Here is a 23,308-nt window from a genome sequence, read left to right on the forward strand (position 1 = left end):
GATCTTGGTGAAGGCACGTCCTCCACTGAGCCTCGCGTATAGACCGACAATCTTGGGTACCGGATAATGATCCAAACAGGATGCTCGATTGATTGTCACCTTGTAATCGCCACAAAGGCAGATGGAACCATCAGGCTTAATTACCGATACAGCCAGCGCTGCCCAATCCCCGAATTGCACTGGGCAGATGATTCCCAACCGACCCAGGCGGTCCAATTATACATCAACTTTTGTTTTCAGTGTATAGGGGATGGGGGAGGTCCAAAAATACTGTGGTTAGACCTCTGTGTCCACTGAGATCTTGGCAGAGGCTTCTCAGATGGTACCGAGTCCTCCCTGGAAAACCCCCAGAATTCATGCCAATACTGTATCTGGCCCATCAGGGTACAGACGGCACACGTGCTGCCAGTCCAGCCAGAAGCATTTCAGCCAATTACACTCCAGCAAATTTGGGCCCAAGCCTTTCACTGCCACTAATTGTGGATTTTCCGTCTGTGCCCCATATTCCACAGGGACTTCCGAGGTGGCTGCGATCTCGAATAGTTCCCCAGTGTATGTCGCCAGCCGAGTGTCATTGTCTCACAATACCAAAATGCCCATGCCTGAGCAGATTTGATCATAAGTGCGGCAGCTGATCACTGAAACCATGGCTCATAGTTGAGCTCCATTCATATTGGGAAATTGTTGATCCGGACCGTCACTTAAATGGGCACCACCCGTGGCCCCAAGATGCAGTAATGGTGTTGGGCCCCTTCCAGCTGGTTGTTGGTGAAATGTGTCCACCCTCTGGGATGGTCATTGGGGTAGAGACGGTGGGTAGACGGGCTTCCTCACTGGCATCTAATTCATCGGCCTCTCCTGGCACCAGTGGTTCGTCCCGCATGTCGGGGGTCTCCGGTGTGGGGAGGTACAGTGTCTCTCTCTGGGAAAGTGTTGCCATTGGTCCTGATCTCCCAGAGTGCGTCAATGCGGTAGTCTGTTTAGAGCTATTATGGTACATACCAATGCTGGAACACCATTGGCAGATAATGTATGCTTTCCATTGGTCGAGCCTGTATGGTAGCTCCGCCCTGCAAGGCGGGGTATAAGAGCCCGTGCCGCCCCAGCAGCTTCCTTTCTGTACCTGAGCTGCTGGGGGAAACATCTAGCTTATTAAAGCCTTCAGTTGGACGACAATCTCGCTTTAGTAGTAATTGATTGTGCATCAGTCCCCAACGGAGGGGGTCTGGAATTAGAGAGGGCACTCCGCACCCTTCTGGGCATCTTAGGTTTAGGATGGCAGCTTCATAAAGCTCCTGGACACAATGTTCAGCACCATCCTGGGACAAAGATATTGTGGTTACTATTTTCAGGTCAAGCTGTAACTCTCCGAACAAGCATTGTTGAGCTGTCACATTCCGGATGCCGCAGACTAGCCAGTCTCTAAGCGCTTCAGAAAATGTTGGGCTGAACTCTCAGAAATCGGCGAGTTTACGCAAACGGCCCCGGAATTCAGTGACTCTCCGAGGTACTCGGCAGCCATGTAGAAACAAAACGGAGGACAATTAGCGGTGGTTTAGAACATAGAACATAGAAAAATACAGCACAGAACAGGCCATTCGGCCCACGATGTTGTGCCGAACTTTTGTCCTAGATTAAGAACAAATTCATCTACCCACATCATTCTACTGTAATCCATGTACCTATCCAATAGCTGATTGAAGGTCCTTAATGTTTCCGACTCAACTACTTCCACAGGCAGTGCATTCCATGCCCCCACTACTCTCTGGGTAAAGAATCCACCTCTGACATCCCCCCATATCTTCCACCATTCACCTTAAATTGATGTCCCCTTGTAATGGTTTGATCTACCCGAGGAAAACGTCTCTGACTGTCTAGTCTATCTATTCCCCTGATCATCGTATAAACCTCTATCAAGTCACCCCTCATCCTTCTCTGTTCTAATGAGAAAAGACCGAGCATCCTCAACCTTTCCTCGTAAGACCTACTCTCCATTCCAGGCAACATCCTGGTAAATCTCCTTTGCACCTTTTCCAAAGCTTCCACATCTTTCCGAAACTGAGGTGACCAGAACTGCACACAGTACTCCAAATGTGGCCTGACCAAGGTTTTGTACAGCTGCATCATCACCTCATGGCTCTTAAATTCAATCCCTTTGTTAATGAACATCATAGGCCTTCTTCACAGCTCTAGCCACTTGAGTGGCAACTTTCAAAAATCTATGAACATAGACCCCAAGATCTCTCTGCTCCTCCACATTGCCAAGAACCCTACGGTTAATCCTGTATTCCGCATTTGTCCTTCCAAATGGACAACCTGACACTTTTCAGGGTAAACCTCCATCTGCCACTTCTCAGCCCAGCTCTGTATCGTATCTACGTCTCTTTGCCCTCCTCACTATCCACAACTCCACCAATCTTTGTATCATCTGAAAATTTACTGACCCGCCCTTGAACTCCCTCATCCAAGTCATAAATGAAAATCACAAACAGCAAAGGACCCAGAACTGATCCCTGCAGTACACCACTGGTAATTGGGCTCCAGGCTGAATATTTGCCATCCACCACCACTCTCTGACTTCTATCGGTTAGCCAGTTCGTTATCCAACTGACCAAATTTCCCACTGTCCCATGCCTCCTTACTTTCTGCATAAGCCTACCATGGGGAACCTTATCAAATGCCTTACTAAAATCCATGTACACCACATCCACTGCTTTACCTTCATCCACGTGCTTGGTCACCTCCTCAAAGAATTCAATAATAATTGTGAGGCAAGACATACCCCTCACATACCCGTGCTGACTATCCCTAATCAAGCAGTGTCTTTCCAGATGCTCAGAAATCCTATCCCTCAGTACCCTTTCCATTACCTTGCCTGCCACCGAAGTAAGACTAACTGGCCTGTAATTCCCAGGGTTATCCCTATTCCCTTTTCTGAACAGGGGCACGACATTCTCCACTCTCCAATCCCCTGGTACCACCCCTGTTGACAGTGAGGACGAAAAGATAATTGCCAACGGCTCTGCAATTTCATCTCTTGCTTCCCATGGAATCCTTGGCTATATCCCGTCAGGACAGGGGGACTTGTCTATCCTCAAGTTTTTCAAAATGCCCAACACATCTTCCTCCCTAACAAGTATCTGCTCAAGCTTACCAGTCTGTTTCACACTGTCCTGTCCAACAATATGGCCCCTCTCATTCGTAAATACTGAAGAAAAGTACTCGTTCACGACCTCTCCTATCACTTCCGACTCAATACACAATCTCCCGCTACTGTCCTTGATCGGGCCCACCCTCACTCTAGTCATTCTCATATTTCTCCCATATGTGTAAAAGGCCTTGGGGTTTTCTTGATTCCACCCGCCAAAGATTTTTCATGCCCTCTCTTAGCTCTCCTAATCCCTTTTTTCAGTTCCTTCCTGGCTATCTTGTATCCCTCCAGCGCCCTGTCTGAACCTTGTTTCCTCAGCCTTACATAAGTACCCTTCTTCCTCTTAACAAGACATTCAACCTTTCTTGTCAAACATGGTTCCCTCACTCGACCATCTCTTCCCTGCCTGACAGGGACATACATGTCAAGGACACGTAGTATCTGTTCTTTGAACAAGTTCCACATTTCAATTGTGTCCTTCCCTGACAGCCTATGTTCCCAACTTATGCACTTCATTTCTTGTCTGACAGCATCGTATTTACCCTTCCCCAACTGTAAACCTTGCCCTATTGCACGCACCTATCCCTCTCCATTACTAAAGTGAAAGTCACAGAATGTTGGTCATGATCTCCAAAATGCTCCCCCATTAACAAATCTATCACTTGCCCTGGTTCATTACCAAGTACTAAATCCAATATGGCCTCCCCTCTGGTCGGACAATCTACATACTGTGTTAGAAAAGCTTCCTGGACACACTGCACAAACACCACCCCATCCAAACTATTTGATCTAAAGAGTTTCCACTCAATATTTGGTAAGTTGAAGTCACACATGACTACTATCCTGTGACTTCTGCACCTTTCCAAAATCTGTTTCCCAATCTGTTCCTTCACATCTCTGTGGCTTTTGGGGGGGCTATAGAAAACTCCCAACAAGGTGACTGCTCCTTTCCTATTTCTGACTTCAACCCATACTACCTCAGTTGGCAGATCCTCCTCGAACTGCCTTTCTGCAGCTGTTATACTATCTCTAATTAATAATGCCACCCCCCCCCCCACCTCTTTCACCATCCTCCCAATTTTTGTTAAAACATCTATAACCATAATTAATAATGCAACCCGGCCCCTCTTTTACCACCCTCCCTCATCTTATTAAAACACCTATAACCAGGAACCTCCAACAACTATTTCTGGCCCTCTTCTATCCAAGTTTCCTTGATGGCCACCACATCGTAATCCCCAGTACCGATCCATGCCTTAAGTTCACCCACCTTATTCCTGATGCTTCTTGCGTTGGAAGTATACACACTTCAGCCCATCTCTATGCCTGCAAGTACTCTCCTTTGTCAGTGTTACCTTCCCCACTGCCTCACTACACGCTTTGACATCCTGAACATCAGCTACCTTAGTTGCTGGACTACAAGTCCGTTTCCCATTCCCCTGACAAATTAGTTCAAACCCTCTCGAAGAGTACTAGAAAAACTCCCTCCCAGGATATTCGTGCCCCTCTGGTTCAGATGCAACCCGTCTTGCTTGTACAGGTCCCACCTTCCCCAGAATGCTCTCCAATTATCCAAATACCTGAAGCCCTCCCTCCTACACCATTCCTGCAGCCACGTGTTCAACTGCACTCTCTCCCTATTCCTAGCCTCACTATCGCGTGGCACCGGCAACAAACCAGAGATGACAACTCTGTCTGTCCTGGCTTTTAACTTCCAGCCTAACTCCCTAAACTCGTTTATTACATCCACATCCCTTTTCCTACCTACGTCGTTGGTACCAATGTGCACCACGACTTCTGGCTGCTCACCCTCCCCCTTAAGGATCCTGAAGACACGATCCGAGACATCCCTGGCCCTGGCACCCGGGAGGCAACATACCTTCCGGGAGTCTGGCTCGTGACCGCAGAATATCCTATCTAAGCCCCTAAACATTGAGTCTTCTATCACTATTGCTTTTCTATTTTCCCCCATTCTGTTCTGAGCCCCAGAGCCAGACTCAGTGCAAGAGACCTGGCCGCTGGGGCCTTCCCCCGGTAGGTCATCCCCCCCCCCCACCCCCACAGCATCTAAATGGTATACTTGTTTTGCCCATTCGTTTTCTTTCACCTGACTGTAACCCAGCTACTCTTGTCCAGTACCTTGGGTGTGGCTACCTCCCCATAACTCTTCTCGATAACCCCTTCTGCCTCCCGGATGATCCGAAGTTCATCCAGCTCCAGCTCCAGTTCCCTAACACGGTCTCTGAGGAGCTGGAGTTGGTGTACTTCCCGCAGGTATAGTCAGCGGGGACACCGGTGGTATCCCTCACCACCCACATCCTACAGGAGGAGCATGCAACTCCCTAGCCTCCATCCCCTCTTACCTTACAGAATGTGGACCAACTGGAACTCCGCCCTCCGACTCTGCTCCCAGTCAGCTGTACTCTCTGTAAACACCCGGCTCCCTTCACGCTCTTTGAGGAAATGTAGGAAAGGAAATGAAAAGGAGCACCTTACCCCCTCCTCACCTAACTCCCTCAGTCACCAAACTCTCACTATAGCACTCAAATGCACCCAAATTCAGCACTCCCTCAGTCACCAAACTCTCACTATAGCACTAAAATGCACCCAAATTCAGCACTCCCTCAGTTACCAAACTCTCACTATAGCACTCAAAAGCACCCAAATTCAGCACTCAGTGCAAACAAAGTCTGCACTGTAACTAGCTCAGATTTAAACTCTCGCCTCTGAAAACTGGCCTAATCCAATTAACAAGCCGCAAATAGTTACAAGTTGAACCTTTGTTTAAAGCTGATTGAAAATTCACCTTCTTCTCAACCAAACAGCAACTTTTAAGTTAATTAACTAAATAAAAGAAAGACTAGACTTCAGATAAAAATAAAAAAATAAACCTTTAATATCCCTCAGTCACAAAAACTCTCACTATAGCACTCAAATGCACCCAAATTCAGCACTCGCGTCAAAGTTGGTGCCGACCAGAGAACTAAATCTGCAAACTGACGGATGTTGGGTGAGTCTGGAAAAGTTAAACTTTTGATGATGCTGTAAGTGTCTGCATTGCAGATCGCTAGGAGGGTCACCATCTGCCTGTCATCCCTGGGTCCGATCCCCAGTCTCGGTGTCGAATGCCTCTAGCTTTCCGATTGGCTCCGATTCTCATTCAGACTCATTCAGATTTCCATTCATATTGATTCCGATTCCAATTCATATTTATTCTGATCCACATTCCCAATGATTCTGATTCCTATTTAGATTGATTCCGATTCCCATTCAGATTGATTCCGATTCCAACTCAGATTGATTCAGATTCCAACTCAGATTGATACAGGCTCCCCTACAGATTGATTCAGATTCCCACTCAGATTGATTCAGGTTCCCAGTTTGAATCATCCAGATTCACATTCAAATTGATTTTGATTCCCTCTCAGTTTAATTGAAATTCCTATTCAGTTTGAATCAGATTCCCATTCAGATTGATTCATATTCCCATTTAGAATGATTCCTATTCAAATACCGATTGCTCCTGATTGCCAATCAGATTGATTCAAATTCCCATTCAGATTGCACAGGGCAGCACGGTAGCACAAGTGGATAGCACTGTGGCTTCACAGAGCCAGGGTCCCAGGTTCGATTCCCTGCTGGGTCACTGTCTGTGCGGAGTCTGAACATTCTCCCCGTGTCTGTGTGGGTTTCCTCCGGGTGCTCCAATTTCCTCCCACTGTCCAAAGACATGCAGGTTGGGTGCATTGGCCATGCTAAATTATCCTTAGTGTCCAAAACGTTTAAGAGCGGTTATTGGGTTACGGAGATAGGGTGGAAGTGAGGGCTTAATGTGGGTCGGTGAAAATTTGATGGGCTGAATGGCCTCCTTCTGCACTGTATGTTCTATGTTCTATTGATTGGAGGTCCCATTCGGATTGAATCAGATTCCCATTCTGAGTGAATTAGATTCACATTTAGATAGACATATGTTTACATTTAGAATAATTCTGATTCATGTTCAGGTTCAGCATCCGAGCTGCCTGAATGAAGACCTCCTGAGGTCTAATTGAGGTGGGCTTGGCCCAGAAGAAGTGGCATAACTTGCAGCTCCACTTTACCCTCGTCGACAGTGTAGCCTCAGGCAAGCGAGCACTCGGATGCGACGACTTTAGAAAAAGTTAGATTTATTTCCTTATGTATTTACATCTCCTATTCCCCAAAGGGTCTCCCGCGCCCAACCCACACTTGGGCCGGGGTATTCGTGTCCCAGCAGTCACTGGTTTAAGTGGGTAGCTCCGCGCCCACTCATCTGGAGAGATCGTACTCAGGTGAGGCCACAGGGACTCTAAGGTTGCAGATCACCGGGCCTCCTGCATGCTTATAACAGACTGGAACAGAGTTGGGCCTTTTGCCAGATTGCTAGGTTTTATGTCCACTGAATGTAGGAGTGACAATTTCCTTACTTCATTGAACTCTTCCATTTTCTTGTCCAGTGTTTTTAGTATTTCTTCATTGAAGCCTTTTAAATGTTGCAATTGCTATTTCCCAAATTATTTCCTGCTTTCAGACTATCATTTACTGCACTTCGTGGCTGAGATTCTCCGATCCCCCGCCGTGTCAGAGAATCGGTGGGGATGCACGGGAATCCCGCCACACCGCTCTGATGACGGCCCGCCAATTCTGCGCGCCTCGACGGGCCGAGTGCCTGTCGAGTTTGGCCGAGTCCCGCCGGCGTATGTTACGTATGGTTCTACCCGGCGGGACCTCGGAGTTCTGGATGTGGGGGCCGTCCTGGTGGGGTGACCCAAAGAACAAAGAAAAATTACAGCGCAGGAACAGGCCCTTCAGTCCTCCAAGCCTGCGCCAATCCAGATCCTCTGTCTAAAACTGTTGCCTATTTTCTAAGGATCTGTATCCCTCTGTTCCCCGCCCATTCATGTATCTGTCTAGATGCATCGTAAATGATGCTATCGTGCCCGCCTCTACCACCTCCGCCGGCAATGTGTTCCAGGCACCCAGCACCCTCTGCGTTAAGAAACTTTCCACACATATCTCCCTCAAACTTTTCCCCTCTCACCTTGAACTCGCGACCACTATTAATTGTGTCCCCCACTTTGGGGAAAAAGCTTCTTGCGATCCACCCTGCCTGTACCTCTCGTGATTTTGGAGATCTCAATGAGGTCTCCCTGTAACCTCCGTCTTTCTAATGAAAATAATCCTAATCTACACAACCTCTCTTCATAGATAACACCCTCCATACCAGGCAACATCCTGGTGAACCTCCTCTGCACCTTCTCCAAAGCATCCACATCCTTTTGATAATATGGTGACCAGAACTGTACGCAGTATTCCAAATGTGGCCGAACCAAAGTCTTAGACAACTGTAACATTACCTGCCAACTCTTGTACTCAATGCCCCGTCCGATGAAGAAAAGCATGCTGTATGCCATCTTGACCACTCTATCGACCTGCGCAGTCACCTTCAGGGTACAATGGGCCTGAACACCCAGATCTCTCTGTACATCAATTTTCCCCACGGCTTTTTCATTTACCGTAGAGTTCGCTCTTGAATTGGATCTTCCAAAATGCATCACCTCGTATTTGCCCAGATTGAACTCCATCTACCATTTCTCCGCCCAACTCCCCAATCTATCTATATTCTGCTGTATTCTCTGACAGTCCCCTTCACTATCTGTTGCTCCACCAATCTTAGGGTCATCTGCAAACTTGCTAATCAGACCACCTATACCTTCCTCCAGATCATTTATGTATATCACAAACAACAGTGGTCCCAGCACGGATCCCTGTGGAACATCACTGGTCACAGTTCTTCATTTTGAGAAACTCCCTTCCACTACTATTCTCTGTCTCCTGTTGCCTAGCCAGTTCCTTACCATCTAGCCAGTACGCCCTGGACCCCATGAGACTTGTTGGTAAGACATGACCTTCCCTGCACAAAACCATGTTGCCTATCACTGATAAGCTCATTTTCTTCCAAATGAGAAAAGATCCTATCCCTCAGTATCTTCTCCAGCAGCTTCCCTACCACTGATGTCAGGCTCACCGGTCTATAATTACCTGAATTATCCCAGCTACCCTTCTTAAACAAGGGGACAACATTAGCAATTGTCCAGTCCTCTGGTACCTCACCTGTGTTCAAGGATGCGGCAAAGATATCTGTTAAGGCCCCAGCTATTTCCTCTCTCACTTCCCTCAGTAATGTGGGATCGATCCCATCCAGACCTGGGGACTTGTCCACCTTAATGCCTTTTAGAATACCCAACACATCCTCCCTCCTGCCGACTTGACCTAGAGTAATCAAACATCTATCTCTAATCTCAACATCCGTCATGTCCCTCTCCTCAGTGAATACTGATGCAAAGAATCTCACCCATTTTCTCTGACTCCACGCATAACTTTCCCCCTTTGTCCTTGAGTGGGCCAATCCTTTCTCTTGTTACCCTCTTGCTCCTTATATATGAATAAAAGGCTTTGGGATTTTCCTTAACCCTGTTTGCGAAAGAAACTTCATGACATCAGGAGTTCAATCTAGGCAAATGCGAGGTGATGCATTTTGGAAGATCCAATTCAAGAGCGGACTATACGGTCAATGGAAGAGTCCTTGGGGAAATTGATGTACAGAGAGATCTGGGAGTTCAGATCCATTGTTCGCTGAAAGTGGCAACGCAGGTCGATAAAGTGGTCAAAAGGCATACAGCATGCTTGCCTTCATCGGACGGGGTATTGAGTACAAGAGTCGGCAGGCCATGTCACAGTTGTATAGGACTTTGGTGAGGCCACATTTGGAATACTGCGTACAGTTCTGGTCGCCACATTACCAGGAGGATGTGGATGCTTTAGACAGGGTGCAGACGAGGTTCACCAGGATGTTGCCTGGTATGGAGGGGGCTAGCTATGAAGAAAGGTTGAGTAGATTAGGATTGTTTTCATTGGAAAGACGGAGGTTGAAGGGGGACCTGATTGAGGTCTACAAAATTATGAGAGGTATGGACAGGGTGGATAGCAACAAGCTTTTTCAAAGAGTGGGGGTGTCAATTACAAGGGGTCACGATTTCAAGGTGAGAGGGGGAAAGTTTAAGGGAGATGTGCGTGGGAGGTTTTTTACGCAGAGGGTGGTGGGTGCCTGGAACGTTTTGCCAGCGGAGGTGGTAGAGGCGGGCACGATAGCATCATTTAAGATGCGTCTAGACAGATATATGAACCCGTGGGAACAGGGGAAAGTAGATCCTTGGAAAATAGGCGAGAGGTTTAGATTATTATCTAGATCTGGATCGGCGCAGGCTGGGAGGGCCGAAGGGCCTGTTTCTGTGCTGTAATTTTCTTTGTTCTTTGTGCTTTGTTCTTTTAGCCCTCTTGATTCCTCATTTCAGATTGGCCCTACATTCCCGATATTCTTCCAAAGCTTTTTCTGTCTTCAGTCGCCTAGACCTTTGTATGCTTCCTTTTTCCTCTTAGCTAGTCTCACAATTTCACCTGTCATCTTGCCTAATCTTGCCATTTCTATCCCTAATTTTCACAGGGACATGTCTGTCCTGCACACTAATCAACCTCTCTATAAAATCCTCCCAAATATCAAATGTGGATTTACCTTGAAACAGCTGCTCCCAATCCATATTCCCTTGATCCTGCCGAATTTTAGTACGGTTGGCCTTCCCCCAATTTAACACTCTTCCTTTAGGACCACTCTTGTCTTTGTTCATGAGTATTCTAAAACTTATGGAATTGTGAACACTAATCCCAAAGTAATCCCTGACTGAAACTTCACCACCTGGCCGGGCTCATTCCCCAACACCAGGTCCAGTATGGCCCCTTCCTGAGTTGGACTATTTACATACTGCTCTAGAAAACCCTCCTGGGTGCTCCTTACAAATTCTGTTCCATCTAGACCTCTGACACTAAGTGTATTCCAGTCAATGTTGCGAAAATTAAAATCTCATATCACCACCACCCTGTTGCTCCTACAACTTTCCATAATCTGTTTACATATTTGTACCTCTATCTCTTTTTTAAAAAATAATTTTTATTGGAAGTTTTTGAAAAATATATATCAACAGAATAATAATAATAACAATAATAAACACTCCCGGCACCCGTAACAATGCATGTAACAAAACCCCCCACCCCCCCCAAACCCAATAAACAACAAAATAAATTAACAATAAGCAAATTAACTTAAACACTACCCCCCCCCCCCTCCCCCTCCTCCCCGGGTTGCTGCTGCTGCTAACCTAGTTCCTTATCGTTGAGCCAGAAAGTCGAGGAAAGGCTGCCACCTCCTAAAGGACCCTTGTACTGACCCCCTCAGGGTGAATTTGACCCTCTCCAGCTTAATGAATCCCGCCATGTCATTGGTCCAGGTCTCCACGCTCGGAGGTCTCGCATCTTTCCACTGCAGCAAGATCCTTCGCCGGGCTACTAGGGACGCAAAGGCCAAAACATCGGCCTATTTCACCTCCTTCACCCCTGGCTCCACCCCAACCCAAATATCGTAAGTCCCCAGCCTGGCTTGACCCTGGACCCTACCACCCTCGATACCGTCCTCGCTACCCCCTGCCAGAATTCCCCCAGTGCTGGGCATGCCCAAAACATATGGGCATGGTTCGCTGGGCTCCACGAACACCTGATGCATCTGTCCTAACCCCCAAAGAACTTGCTCATCCTCATCCCGGACATATGAGCCCTGTGCATTGTACCTCTATCTCACGCTTGCTGTTGGGAGGTCTGTAGTTCAGCCCCAACATTGTTACCGCACCCTTCTTATTTCTGAGCTCTGCCCATATTGCCTCACTGCTCGAGTCCTCCATAGTGTCCTCCTTCAGCACAGCTGTGATATCCTCTCTGACCAGTAATGCAACTCCTCCACCCCTTTTACCTCCCTCTCTATCCCGCCTGAAGCACGATATCTTGGAATATTTAGTTGCCAATCATGCCCTTCCCTCAACCAAGTCTCAGTAAGAGCAATAACATCATACTCCCAGGTACTAATCCAAGCCCTAAGTTCATCTGCCTTACCTACTACACTTTTTGCATTAAAAGAAATTCACCTCAGACCACCTGTCCCTTTGGATTCATCATCTGCTCCCTGCCTACTCTTCCCCTTAGTCACGCTGTCATCATGATCCAATTCCTTACAGGCTTTAGTTACTACCTCCTTACTGTCCATTAACCTCCTCATTTGGTTCCCATCCCCCTGCCACATTAGTTTAAACCCTCCCCAACAGCGTTAGCAAAAGCACCCCCAAGGACATTGGTTCCAGTCCATCCCAGATGTTGACCGTCCAATTTGTAGTCATCCCACCTACCCCAGAACCGGTCCCAATCTCGCAAAAATCTGAACCCCTTCCTCCTGCCCCATCTCTCAAGCCACACATTCATCCTGTTTATTCTTTCATTTCTACTCTGACGACCACGTGGCACTGGTAGCAACCCTGAGATTACTACCTCTGAGGTCCGACTTTTTAACTTGGTTCGTAACTCCCTAAATTATGGATGTAGGACCTCATCCCATTTTCTACCTGTTTCATTGGTGCCTATATGCACCACGACAACTGGCTGTTCACCCTCCCCTTCAGAATGTTCTGCAGTCGATCTGAGACATCCCTGACCCGTGCACCTGGGAGGCAACATACCATTCGGGAATGTTGTTTTCGACAAAGAACCGCCTATCTACTCCCCTTACAATTGAATCCCCTATGACTATAGCCCTTCCACTCTTTTTCCCGCCCTTCTGTACAGCACAGCCACGGTGAACCTGGCTACTGCTGCCTTCCCCTGGTGAGCCATCTCCCCCAACAGTATCCAAAACGGTATACCTGTTTTGGAGGGAGATGACCGCAGCATACACCTGCACTGCCTCCCTGCTTTTTCTCTGCCTTTTGGTCACCCATTCCCTTTCTCCCTCAGCAATCCTAATCTCTGATATGACCAATTCGCTAAACGTGCTATCCACGACCTCCTCAGCATCGCGGATGCTCCAACGTGAGTCCATCCGCAGCTCCAGCGCCATCATGCGGTCTAACAAGAGCTGCACGATCCGAGACATCCCTGGCCCTGGCACCTGGGAGGCAACAAACCTTCTGGGAGTCTCGCTCGGGATCGCAGAATCTCCTATCTAAGCCCCTAACCATTAAGTCACTTATCACTATTGCTTTTCTATTCTCCCCCCTTCTCTCCAGACTCAGTGCCAGAGACCTGGTAATTCCCCCAACAGCATCCAAAACGGTATACCGTATATACTCGCGTATCATGCGACTTTTGAAAACCTAAATTGTAACCTAAATTTGGGGGGGTCGCATGATACGCGAGATACAAAATTTGCAGGTGTGAAGTGCTGGCCAAGATTGGGCTGTTAGGCTGTTAAGCAGACCGTATCCATTTACGGTAAGTCAAATAGTACCCAGTAGTTAATGAAACTATTATATTTATTTTTGGACATAATGAAATATAAAACAGGAATACATATGTAGGTTAATTAACATTTAATAAAATAAAAACACTATTAAAACAAATTATTACAGGTAAACTAAAATCCTTCAAATTCGCTTTCATTGTTATCAGTGTCATCATCAAATAAAGCTTGGAATTCTTCTTCATCGAGGCAGTCGTCATACTGATCATCTTCCAGGTCTTCAATATTTTCATCCTCTTCTCCTGCATCTTCGAATAAAGCATCATCTTCACTTCCATCCAAAGCATTTGCTATTCCACATTTTTAAAATGCTTTAACAATCAAATCTCCACCTATCTCAGCCCATGCTTCTTTTACCCACAAACACAGTAGAGGCAAATCCGGAGCCTTCATATTCCCTCCCTTCGTAAATGATTTCTCTCCTTCCATCATCCAGTCATTCCATTTCTTTCTTATATTGTCTTTAAATGGCTTATTAATGGATACGTCAAGTGGCTGAACGACGCTAGTCAAGCCAGCTGGAACAATTGCTATATCGGTGTTCGATTCGTGAACAGCTTTCACAACAGAATCCACTCGATGTGACCTAAACATATCCCACACAAGTAAACTTTTTTGGCGTCGTAAACCACCTGCTCTTGATTCCCAAACTCTCTTCAGCCAAATCTTGCAGCCATTATCGTTGATCCATCCTTTTTCATGGACATGGACAATGATACCATTTGGAAGTTTTAGTTTGGGCATTAATTTCCATTTAAAGATAACCATTGGAGGAAGTTTCGTCCCATCTGCCATACACGTTAGTACAACCGTAAAATGTGTCTTTTCATGCCCTGTAGTTTTGATAAAAATACTTTTCTCGCCGACTTTATTAACGGTTGAGTTTGATGGCATATCAAAATTCACGCGTGTCTCATCCATGTTTCCAATGCACGATAACTTATAGCTGTTAGCTTTGCGATGTTTGATTACAAATGTTTGAAAACTAGTCACTTTTTCTTCTAATTCTTTTGGGAGTTTCTGTGCAATTTTTGTTTTTCTTCTTAACACAAAGTCATGTCTTTTCATGAACCACCTACACCATCCGAGACTTGCAGTAAACACACGAATGCCCATTTTTCTTGCTTCTCATAAAGCATAAAGTCTTATTTTAGATTGTGTTATAATATAACCATTTTCTCGATTTTCGGACACCCACTTTGATACTTTATCTTCTAACTGCGGCCAATGACATTTCGACCCACGATTTGCGCATTTATAGGAAGGAGTTTCCTTCAATTTTTCTTTTTGTTTTCTCCAGTTTCGGACACAGCTTTCTCCGACACCAAACAGCTTTGCAGCTTTAACGTTGTTGCTTTGTTCCGCTTCGGCAACAACTTGCAGCTTCAATTTGGCAGTATATTTCTTCGCAGATCTTTTCTCCATAGTGGCTAATGGTAGAAGTATTCGATCGTTGTTATGTGTTACGGTACTTGTTACGTGTTAGGTAACTGTTTATTATCGTGATTAAAAACAGCAAAACAGCTGTTTCTCATTCGGTTGTTTACGGCGGAAAGCCTAGCCTAGTGTCATCTGGTATCTCAAAAAAGTGACTCGCATGATACATAAGATGTATGATAAAATCATGTTTTGGGGCCGAAAATTTAGGGGTCGCATGATACGTGAGATCGCAGGATACGCGAGTATATACGGTACTTGTTTTGAAGGGGAACGGCCACAAGGCATCCCTGCACTGTTTGCCCATTCGTTTTCTTTCACCTGACTTTAACCCAGCTACTCTTATCCTGTACCTTGGGTGTGGCTACCTCCCTGTACCTCTTCTCTATTATCTCCTCTGCCTCCCGGATGATCCGAAGTTCATCCAGCTCCAGCTCCAGTTCCCTAACACTGTCTCTGAGGAGCTGGAGTTGGGTGCACTTCCCGCAGGTATAGCCAGCGGGGACACCGGTAATATCCCTTACCACCCATGTCCTACAGGAGAAGTATGCAACTGCCCTAGCCTCCATCCCCTCTTACCTTACAGAATATAGCTGCACTGTGGACCAACTGGAACTCCGCCCTCCGACTCTGCTCCCAGTCAGCTCCACTCTCTGTAAACACCCAGTTCCCTTCACGCTCTGAGGAAATGTAGGAAATTAAATGAAAGGAGCTCTTTACTTCCTTCTCACCTAATTCCCTCAGTCACCAAACTCTCACTATAATACTCAAATACACCCAAATTCAGCACTCAGTGCAAACAAAGTCTGCACTGTAACTAGCTCAGATTTAAACTCTCGCCTCTGAAAACTGGCCTAATCCAATTAACTAATTAACAAGCTCCAGCTGCAAGTACCTACAAGTAGAACCTTTGTTTGAAGCTGATTGAAAATTCACCTTCTTCTCAAGCAAACAACAACTTTTAAGTCAATTAATTAAATAAAAGAAAGGCTAGACTTTAGATAAAAATAAAAAATAAACCCTTAATATCACTCAGTCACCAAACTCTCACTCTAGCACTCAAATGCACCCAAATTCATCATTCAGTGCAAATCATCAGTGGAAAGAGGAGCATTAGAATTGTATTGAAATAAATCTTGTAATTTCTACTATCTTGAATTTATAGTGCAGAAGGGGGCCTTTCAGCCCATCGAGGGTGCACCGGCCCCCGGAAAGCGCACCCTACTTAACCCCACACCTCCACCCTATCCCCGTAACCCCAACCAACCTTTTTGTGGACACTAAGGGCAATTTGGCATGGCCAATCCACCTAACCTGCACATCTTTGGACTGTGGGAGGAAACCTAGCGCATCTCCTTCATCAGGTGAGTGATGAAGGAGCTGCACTCCAAAAGCTAGTGACTCCAAACAAACCTGTTGGACATTAATGTGGTGTTGTAAGATGTCTTACTAGGAAAGAGGAGTTAGCTGTGCCAACCCTGTGCCATCTCCACCTCTCTGCACAAATACTACACCAAGCAACTCCACAAAAGGCACCCAAGGCTGGAAGCAACATGGTACTGGGCAAAGGAATCCTTGTACTGGCCCTCCATGTATGTGGACATATAGAAGAAAGTGTCCAGATGTGCACTGTGCAATGCATTCAAACCTCATCAAACCACTGCACTGCCACTGCACCTTCATGAGGTCCCAGACCTTCTATGGTTGCTCTTGGCAGCAGAGATATTCAAATGGAATGGAAAACAGCACTTGGTCCTGGTTGACTCGTAATTGGTTGGCATGAAATTAACTATCTGCCCGATCAGAAAAGCAACAGTCATAGACCAACTGAAAAAAACACTTGCTGCACATAGCCCCAGAGGATATTGACAGACAACGCTCAGCAGTTCATCTCTAGGGAGTTCAAGGACTTGGCACAAACATGGGACATTACAAGTAGCCCCCTCTACCCACAATCAAATGGTCTGGCAGAACGGATGGTACGCTCAGCAAAACATCTACTTGAGAGATGTGTTTGAGACTTTCATGCTGCACTGCTCAACCTGCAAAATGTGCCAAGGTGGGGCCTGCCTTCGTCAACACAGAGAATGTTCTCCAGACAGATCAGGACCATGATCCCTGTCACCACAGCCCTTCTACAACTAAAAGTGGAGATAAATGTGGGTTTCACTTCATCAAGCAGCAAATGCACACAGACGGCAATGCCCATAGACTCTGCACCCTGAAGCAGGCCAAATAGTCAGGATCCAAACCACTTGTAGTTAGAACACACTGGCAGTGGTACACACACATGCCACCCTCGACCAACTCCAAAACCAAATAGCTATGTGGTTGCCTCAGACATGCTCTCTATGTCCGGAACTGTCACCTGTTGCAAGTACCCAAAACAGGACCACCAACCACCTTTGAGTCCAACGCGCCGAATCTGCAACCTTTCCCTCTGTACTGGCGGAAATGAGGCCGCTCCTGAGACCAATAAAACAAGCCTGCAGCCACTGGGCACACCACAATGATGCCTGACCCCATCCACCCTGGGGTAACAACCCAAGGGCATCCCAAACATAGCCAAATGGCACAATAACATGTTTAAGGCACCTGAGCAGGTCAAATTCAAAGTTCAACGATTATGTACCAACCTACCCTAAATATGGACTGTGTTTTAAAAAGTGGGGAAGTGACGCGATGGGCGATGATGCCCAAGTCATTGCTCTGCGTATTGTAAATAGTTGATGTTCTATTGCCCAGGTTTGTGCTCTGTAATTTGTAAATAGTTTATAACCTGTCGCTGCTGTCCTACATTGTCATACACCTGGGAAGATGTAGACTGGGTGGTCACGGGAAGTGACATGTCAGTAATGCGGAAGTTCTACCGCAGCACAGGCAGACACACAGAATGCAAGAGCTGCTAAAATTGTTGAATGAACCCTTTTACTTGTTAGTCTCTTGCCATCAGTCTGTACAAACCAGCAATTTCTACAGAAATAATTTCTAATCTCCACTTGCACTGACTTCTTAAGCTACGTGTTCCAGCTCATTACCATCACATTGAAAGGCCCTTCCTCACATTCTCAAAATTACTTGCTCAAAATCTTAACCTTGTCCTTGTACCACCAGCTAATGAGAACAGCTTTTTAGGTAAATATCAATTCCAGCTCCAATACTACATTTTCATGGAACATAGGCAACACTCGCAAGGCCACCACTTGGTGCCTATTTCTAATTACTCGAGAACTCAGTGGCTTAGTGGAGCATTCCAGAGGATGGTGAGGAGTTAGCCACATTGCTATGGGTCTGGAGCCATGTGTAGGCCAGACCAGGTAAGAATAGAAGATTTCCATTATTAAAGGTATGAGGCATTAAAGGTAAAATTCACAACTTCTGAGCTGAACCATTTAACATGAAATAACCACAATCTATATAATAGGAATCTAAATATGATCCAAAATATTTCTCGCAGTCAACAGATAATTTGAGTTAGTCTATTGTTTGTTCAGTATCTCCTGCTAACTGTGAGCCATTTTTTACTTTTTCAGATATTGCTCTTCATCCTCTAAGTGTGAACATTATTCCAATTACTGAGCACAGTCTCCAAATTAGTTGGACTTCTCCCAGTACTGCGGTTAATGGTTATGTGGTCGAATGGTGTGAAATATCAGGAACATTTCCTTGTGAAATGTCCTGGAAGAAGGTTGCAGCTGACATCACAAATTGTGTTCTCCAAGGTAAGAAGCACTCATCAATCATAGACTCATCCTGTTCTGAAGCAGGCCATTCATCCCATCATACGAATTCCATGGGCTGGATGCTCCAGTTGCCGACGGCGAAATCGCATTCGGCGATCGCCCACAGAATCACAGTTCCCGACCAAATTGGAGGGTGCCACCGCTTTCGTGATGCTCTGCCCCCTCCAAAGCGGCATACTCACGCCACGTATCGATGGGCTCAGGACATTGCCTGAGGCCTGCCCCCCCAATGCCCCGCCCCCAACCAGCTGAATTCCAGATGGCGTCGGTCATGTGTGGTCTCATCCGTCGGGAACTCGGCATGGCGGCTGCGGACTCAGTACAGCGCCACCACAGTCAGGGGAGGGCCGATCCGCAGGTGGGGATGGACGTTATCAGGGGCTGGGGGCACTGTGGGGGGTGGTCCGGGGCACGCGAGCCGGTAAAGGGGGCTGGGTCCGTGAGCACCCTTCGCCAAGTACCATGCGTGGCCGCTGCAGGCTGCCGCCGTGCGCATGCACGGCCATGGACCCGCCAATTTTCTGGGCCATATCGGCAGCGGCTCTATGCTGCCGCATGCTAGGCCCCAGCATAACGGGGAATCAATGGCCGCTTTACGCCATTTTTCTGACGTAAAACACCACCGCCCCATGCCGGCGTGGGGACATAGCCCCAGAATTGGAGAATCCAGCCCCATATATTTGCAATTTGTGACACCTTCCTTGTCTGCCCCTAGAGCCGTGAAAATATTATCCATTAAATATTGAACTATAATCTTTTCAAGTATAGTCTGGGTCACATTGAGGTCAAAAAGGAAGAAGTGTTGGGCATCTTGAAAAACATTAAGGCAGATAAGTTCCAAGGGCCTGATGGGATCTACCGCAGAATACTGAGATAGACAAGGGAGGAAATTGTTGGTGCCTTGACAGAAATCTTTGTATCCGCACTGGTTACAGGTGAGGTCCCAGAGGACTGGAGAATAGCTAATGTTGTTTCTTTGTTCAAGAAGGCTAGCAAGGATAATCCAGGGAATTACAGGCCGGTTAGCCGTACATCAGTGATAGGGAAATTATTGGAGAGGATTCTTCGAGACAGGATTTTTTCCCATTTGGAGCAAGTGAATGTATTAGTGAGAGGCAGCATGGTTTTGTGAAGGGGAGGAAGTGATGAAGATTATTGATGAAGGTAGGGCAGTGGATGATGTCTATAAGGATTTCAATAAGGCCTTTGGTAAGGTCTCTCATGGAAGCCTAGTATAGAAGTTGAAGTCACACGGGATCAGCAGTGAGCTGGCAAGATGGATATAGAACTGGTTTGGTCATAGAAGAAGGTAGTGGTGGAAGGGTGATTTTCTGAATGGAGGGCTGTGACTAGTGGACTTCTGCAGCGATCGGTGCTGGGACCTTTGCTGCCTGTAGCATATATAATTGATATGGAAGAAAATGTAACTGGTCTGGTTAGTAAGTTCGCGGACGACACAAAGGTTGGTGGAATTGTGGATGGTAATGAGGACTGTCAGAGGATACAGCAGGATATAGATCGACGGAGACTCCAGCAGAGAGATGGAAGATGGAGTTTTATCTGGACAAATATGAGGTCATGCATTTTGGAAGGCCTAATACAGGTGGTAAATATACAGTAAATGGTTAGAACCCTTAAGAATATTTTGAGGTAGAGGGATCTGGGTATACAGGTTCACAGGTGGCCGTAAGTGGCAATGCAGGTGGAGAAGGTAGTCAAGAAGGCATACGGCATGCTTGCCTTCATCAGCTAGGGCATTGAGTATTAAAATTAGCAAGTCACGTTGTAGCTTTATAGAACCTTAGTTTGGCCACACTTAGAATATAGTGTTCAATTCTGTTCACCTCATAGTAGCAGAGGATGTGGAGGCTTTAGAAAGGGTACCAAAGAGGTTTACCAGGATGTTCCCAGGTATGGAGGGCATTAGCTATGAGGAGAGGTTGGATAAAGTTGGTTTGTTCTCACTGGAATGATGGAAGTTGAGGGGTGACTTGATAGATATCTATAAAATTATGAGGGGCATGGACAGAGTGAATAGTCAGAAGCTTTTTCCCAGGGTGGAAGAGTCAATTACTAGGGGACATAGGTTAAAGGTGGGAGGGGCAAAGTTTAGAGGAGATGTGCGAGGGAAGTTTTTTGCACAGAGGGTCGTGGGTGCCTGGAACTCGCTGCCGGAGGAGGTGGTGGAAGCAGGTAAGATAGTGATATTTAAGGGGCATCTTGACAAACACATGAATAGGATAGGAATAGAGGGACATTGACCCTGGAGATGTCAAAGGTTTTAGGTTAGACAGGCAGCATGGTCAGCGCAGACTTTGAGGGCCGAAGGGCCTGTTCCTGTGCTGCACTTTCCTTTGTTCTTATTTCTCCAATTCCCAACAAGGCTGTGCATTCCAGATCATAACATCTCAATCACCAACTCATATACCTCGGGCAGCACGGTAGCATTGTGGATAGCACAATTGCTTCACAACTCCAGGGTGCCAGGTTCGATTCCGGCTTGGGTCACTGTCTGTGCGGAGTCTGCACATCCTCCCCGTGTCTGCGTGGGTTTCCTCCCACAGTCCAAAGATGTGCAGGAAGTGTGGATTGGCCATGATAAATTGCCCTTAGTGTCCAAAATTGCCCTTAGTGTTGGGTGGGGTTACTGGGTTATGGGGATAGGGTGGAGATGTTGACCTTGGGTAGGGTGCTCTTTCCAAGAGCCAGTGCAGACTCGATGGGCCGAATGGCCTCCTTCTGCACTGTAAATTCTATGATTCTATGATACCACTCTTCTCCACTGTTATATTGTGCAATTTATTTAAATTTGCATCATCTGCTACTGACGCTCCTGCCAGTGGAAGCAATTCTCCTTTCTTGTTTTATCAAAATCTTGGATGATGTTGAATCTTTATTACATCGCTACTTGACATTGTCCTATCTATGGTCAGAAATGCAACTTCTTCAAACTCTGCACATAATAGACTTGTTGCAATTCGAGAAGATGTAGTTTGTAGCCTTTCCAAGATATTGGTACCCAGGTAGCTTGGCAATGCCACTCTTGGCCAGGGGGCCAGGGTCGCACTGCCAGGGTGCTCAGGTACCAGGATCATGTCAGGTCGATCTAACGGAATATCGCTCAGATCTTCCCTTATTGTAGTAGCTTCCTGAATCAAGGCTAGACAGTCGTGGCAGGTGCCTCTTCATGGTCAGGGGGACCGCTAAGAAAACAGGCTGGATTGATAGTGTTACAATATTTAAATGTCAGACGTGGATTGTTTAAAAGGTATATTTCATACCTATTCTGACGAGCTGCGGTAAGATGCTGAGTCTGCAGCTGCCCCAGTAGTGTGATGACCGAGTGGGAGCTATACACCGTAATGTCCTGTTGGAGAGTTATATTGGCAGCAGCCTGCAAACTATTGTATATCACTGCCAGGATCTGGGTGCAAACAGGGTGGCCCAATGCCACTGGATCAAGTTTGGAAGAGTAATATGCCACGGGCCAGTGCTTATCCCCATGTTGCTGGGTGAGTACCGCTGTCGAACACCCTTCCAGAACAGTACAGTATATCTGGAACGGTCGGTCGTACAGGGGCCTACCGAGTGCCGGTGCTTGTAACAAGGCTTGCTTCAGGCAACGGAAGGCCTCGAGTGCCTCGGTGGTGAGAGTAAAATTCCCCCCTTTGCTAGTGTAAGGCGTCAGCAGCTTTGTATAGACAGCGATGTTTGGTATCCACTGCCTACAATAATTCACCATACCCAGCCAATGACGGACCTCCTTGGCTGTGGTAGGGGCGGGGAATTGGCATATGGGTTCAATCCTACTGGGTTCGAGACTTCTTTCTGTGGCTGTAAGTAAAACTCCTAAGAACGTGACCTTTGTCTGAGCCACCAGGACCTTTGATTGTGAAACAACGTAACCCAACCAGGATAGGTGGTTTAATAACTGGATCACATCATCCCTGTTTCTGGGCTCGGCGGGACTCGCTACCAATAGGTCATCTACATGCTGCACTAGAGTGGAACCATGCTCCAATGTCAAGGCCGGGTGTTGGGTCTGCAGACATCTGGAGAAGATCGTAGGTGAGTTGACGAACCTCTGAGGCAGTCGGGTCCAGATATACTGCTGTCCATTGTAAGTGAAGGCAAACAATATTGGCTTTTCAGATGCGAGTGGAGGGGCAAAGAAAAGCGGCTGGAGGTCAACTATGGCGAAGACCCGGACTCGAGCTGGAATTTGAGCCAGTATGTGGGCTGGATTAGGGACCAGAGCATGTAACGGCTTCGTGTTGGCATTGATTGAACATAAATCCTGTACTAACCGGTACTGGTCTGGTTTGCCTGGTTTGGGCACCACAAGTATTGGGGTGTTACATTCTGATTGGCAAAGGACCAAAATACCCTGTTTCAACAGTTCTCGGATTAATTTGTCTATAGACGGGGCAGCTTGGGGCTTCAGGGGGTATTGCCGAATGGAAGGCAGCGTTACATGGTCCTTAATCGTTACCTTAATGGGTGTAACATTTGCCTGTCCCACTTGTGATGGGTATTCTGCCCAGACCTGTGGGTTGACATATTCCA

The 23,308-nt window shown here is 46.7% G+C and overlaps 1 protein-coding gene across 1 annotated transcript in view; it reads left to right on the top strand.

Annotated features, from left to right (window-relative positions):
• LOC119969069 (interleukin-6 receptor subunit beta-like) overlaps positions 1-23,308 on the top strand; it is a 291,637-nt gene that overhangs the window by 147,239 nt on the left and 121,090 nt on the right. The window contains exon 10 of the mRNA XM_038802271.1: positions 18,533-18,721. Within this exon, the coding sequence (XP_038658199.1) occupies positions 18,533-18,721 (189 nt within the window). The remainder of the gene's footprint in view (positions 1-18,532; positions 18,722-23,308) is intronic.

This window comes from Scyliorhinus canicula, chromosome 1, assembly GCF_902713615.1.
Source record: "Scyliorhinus canicula chromosome 1, sScyCan1.1, whole genome shotgun sequence".
NCBI lineage: Eukaryota > Metazoa > Chordata > Chondrichthyes > Carcharhiniformes > Scyliorhinidae > Scyliorhinus > Scyliorhinus canicula.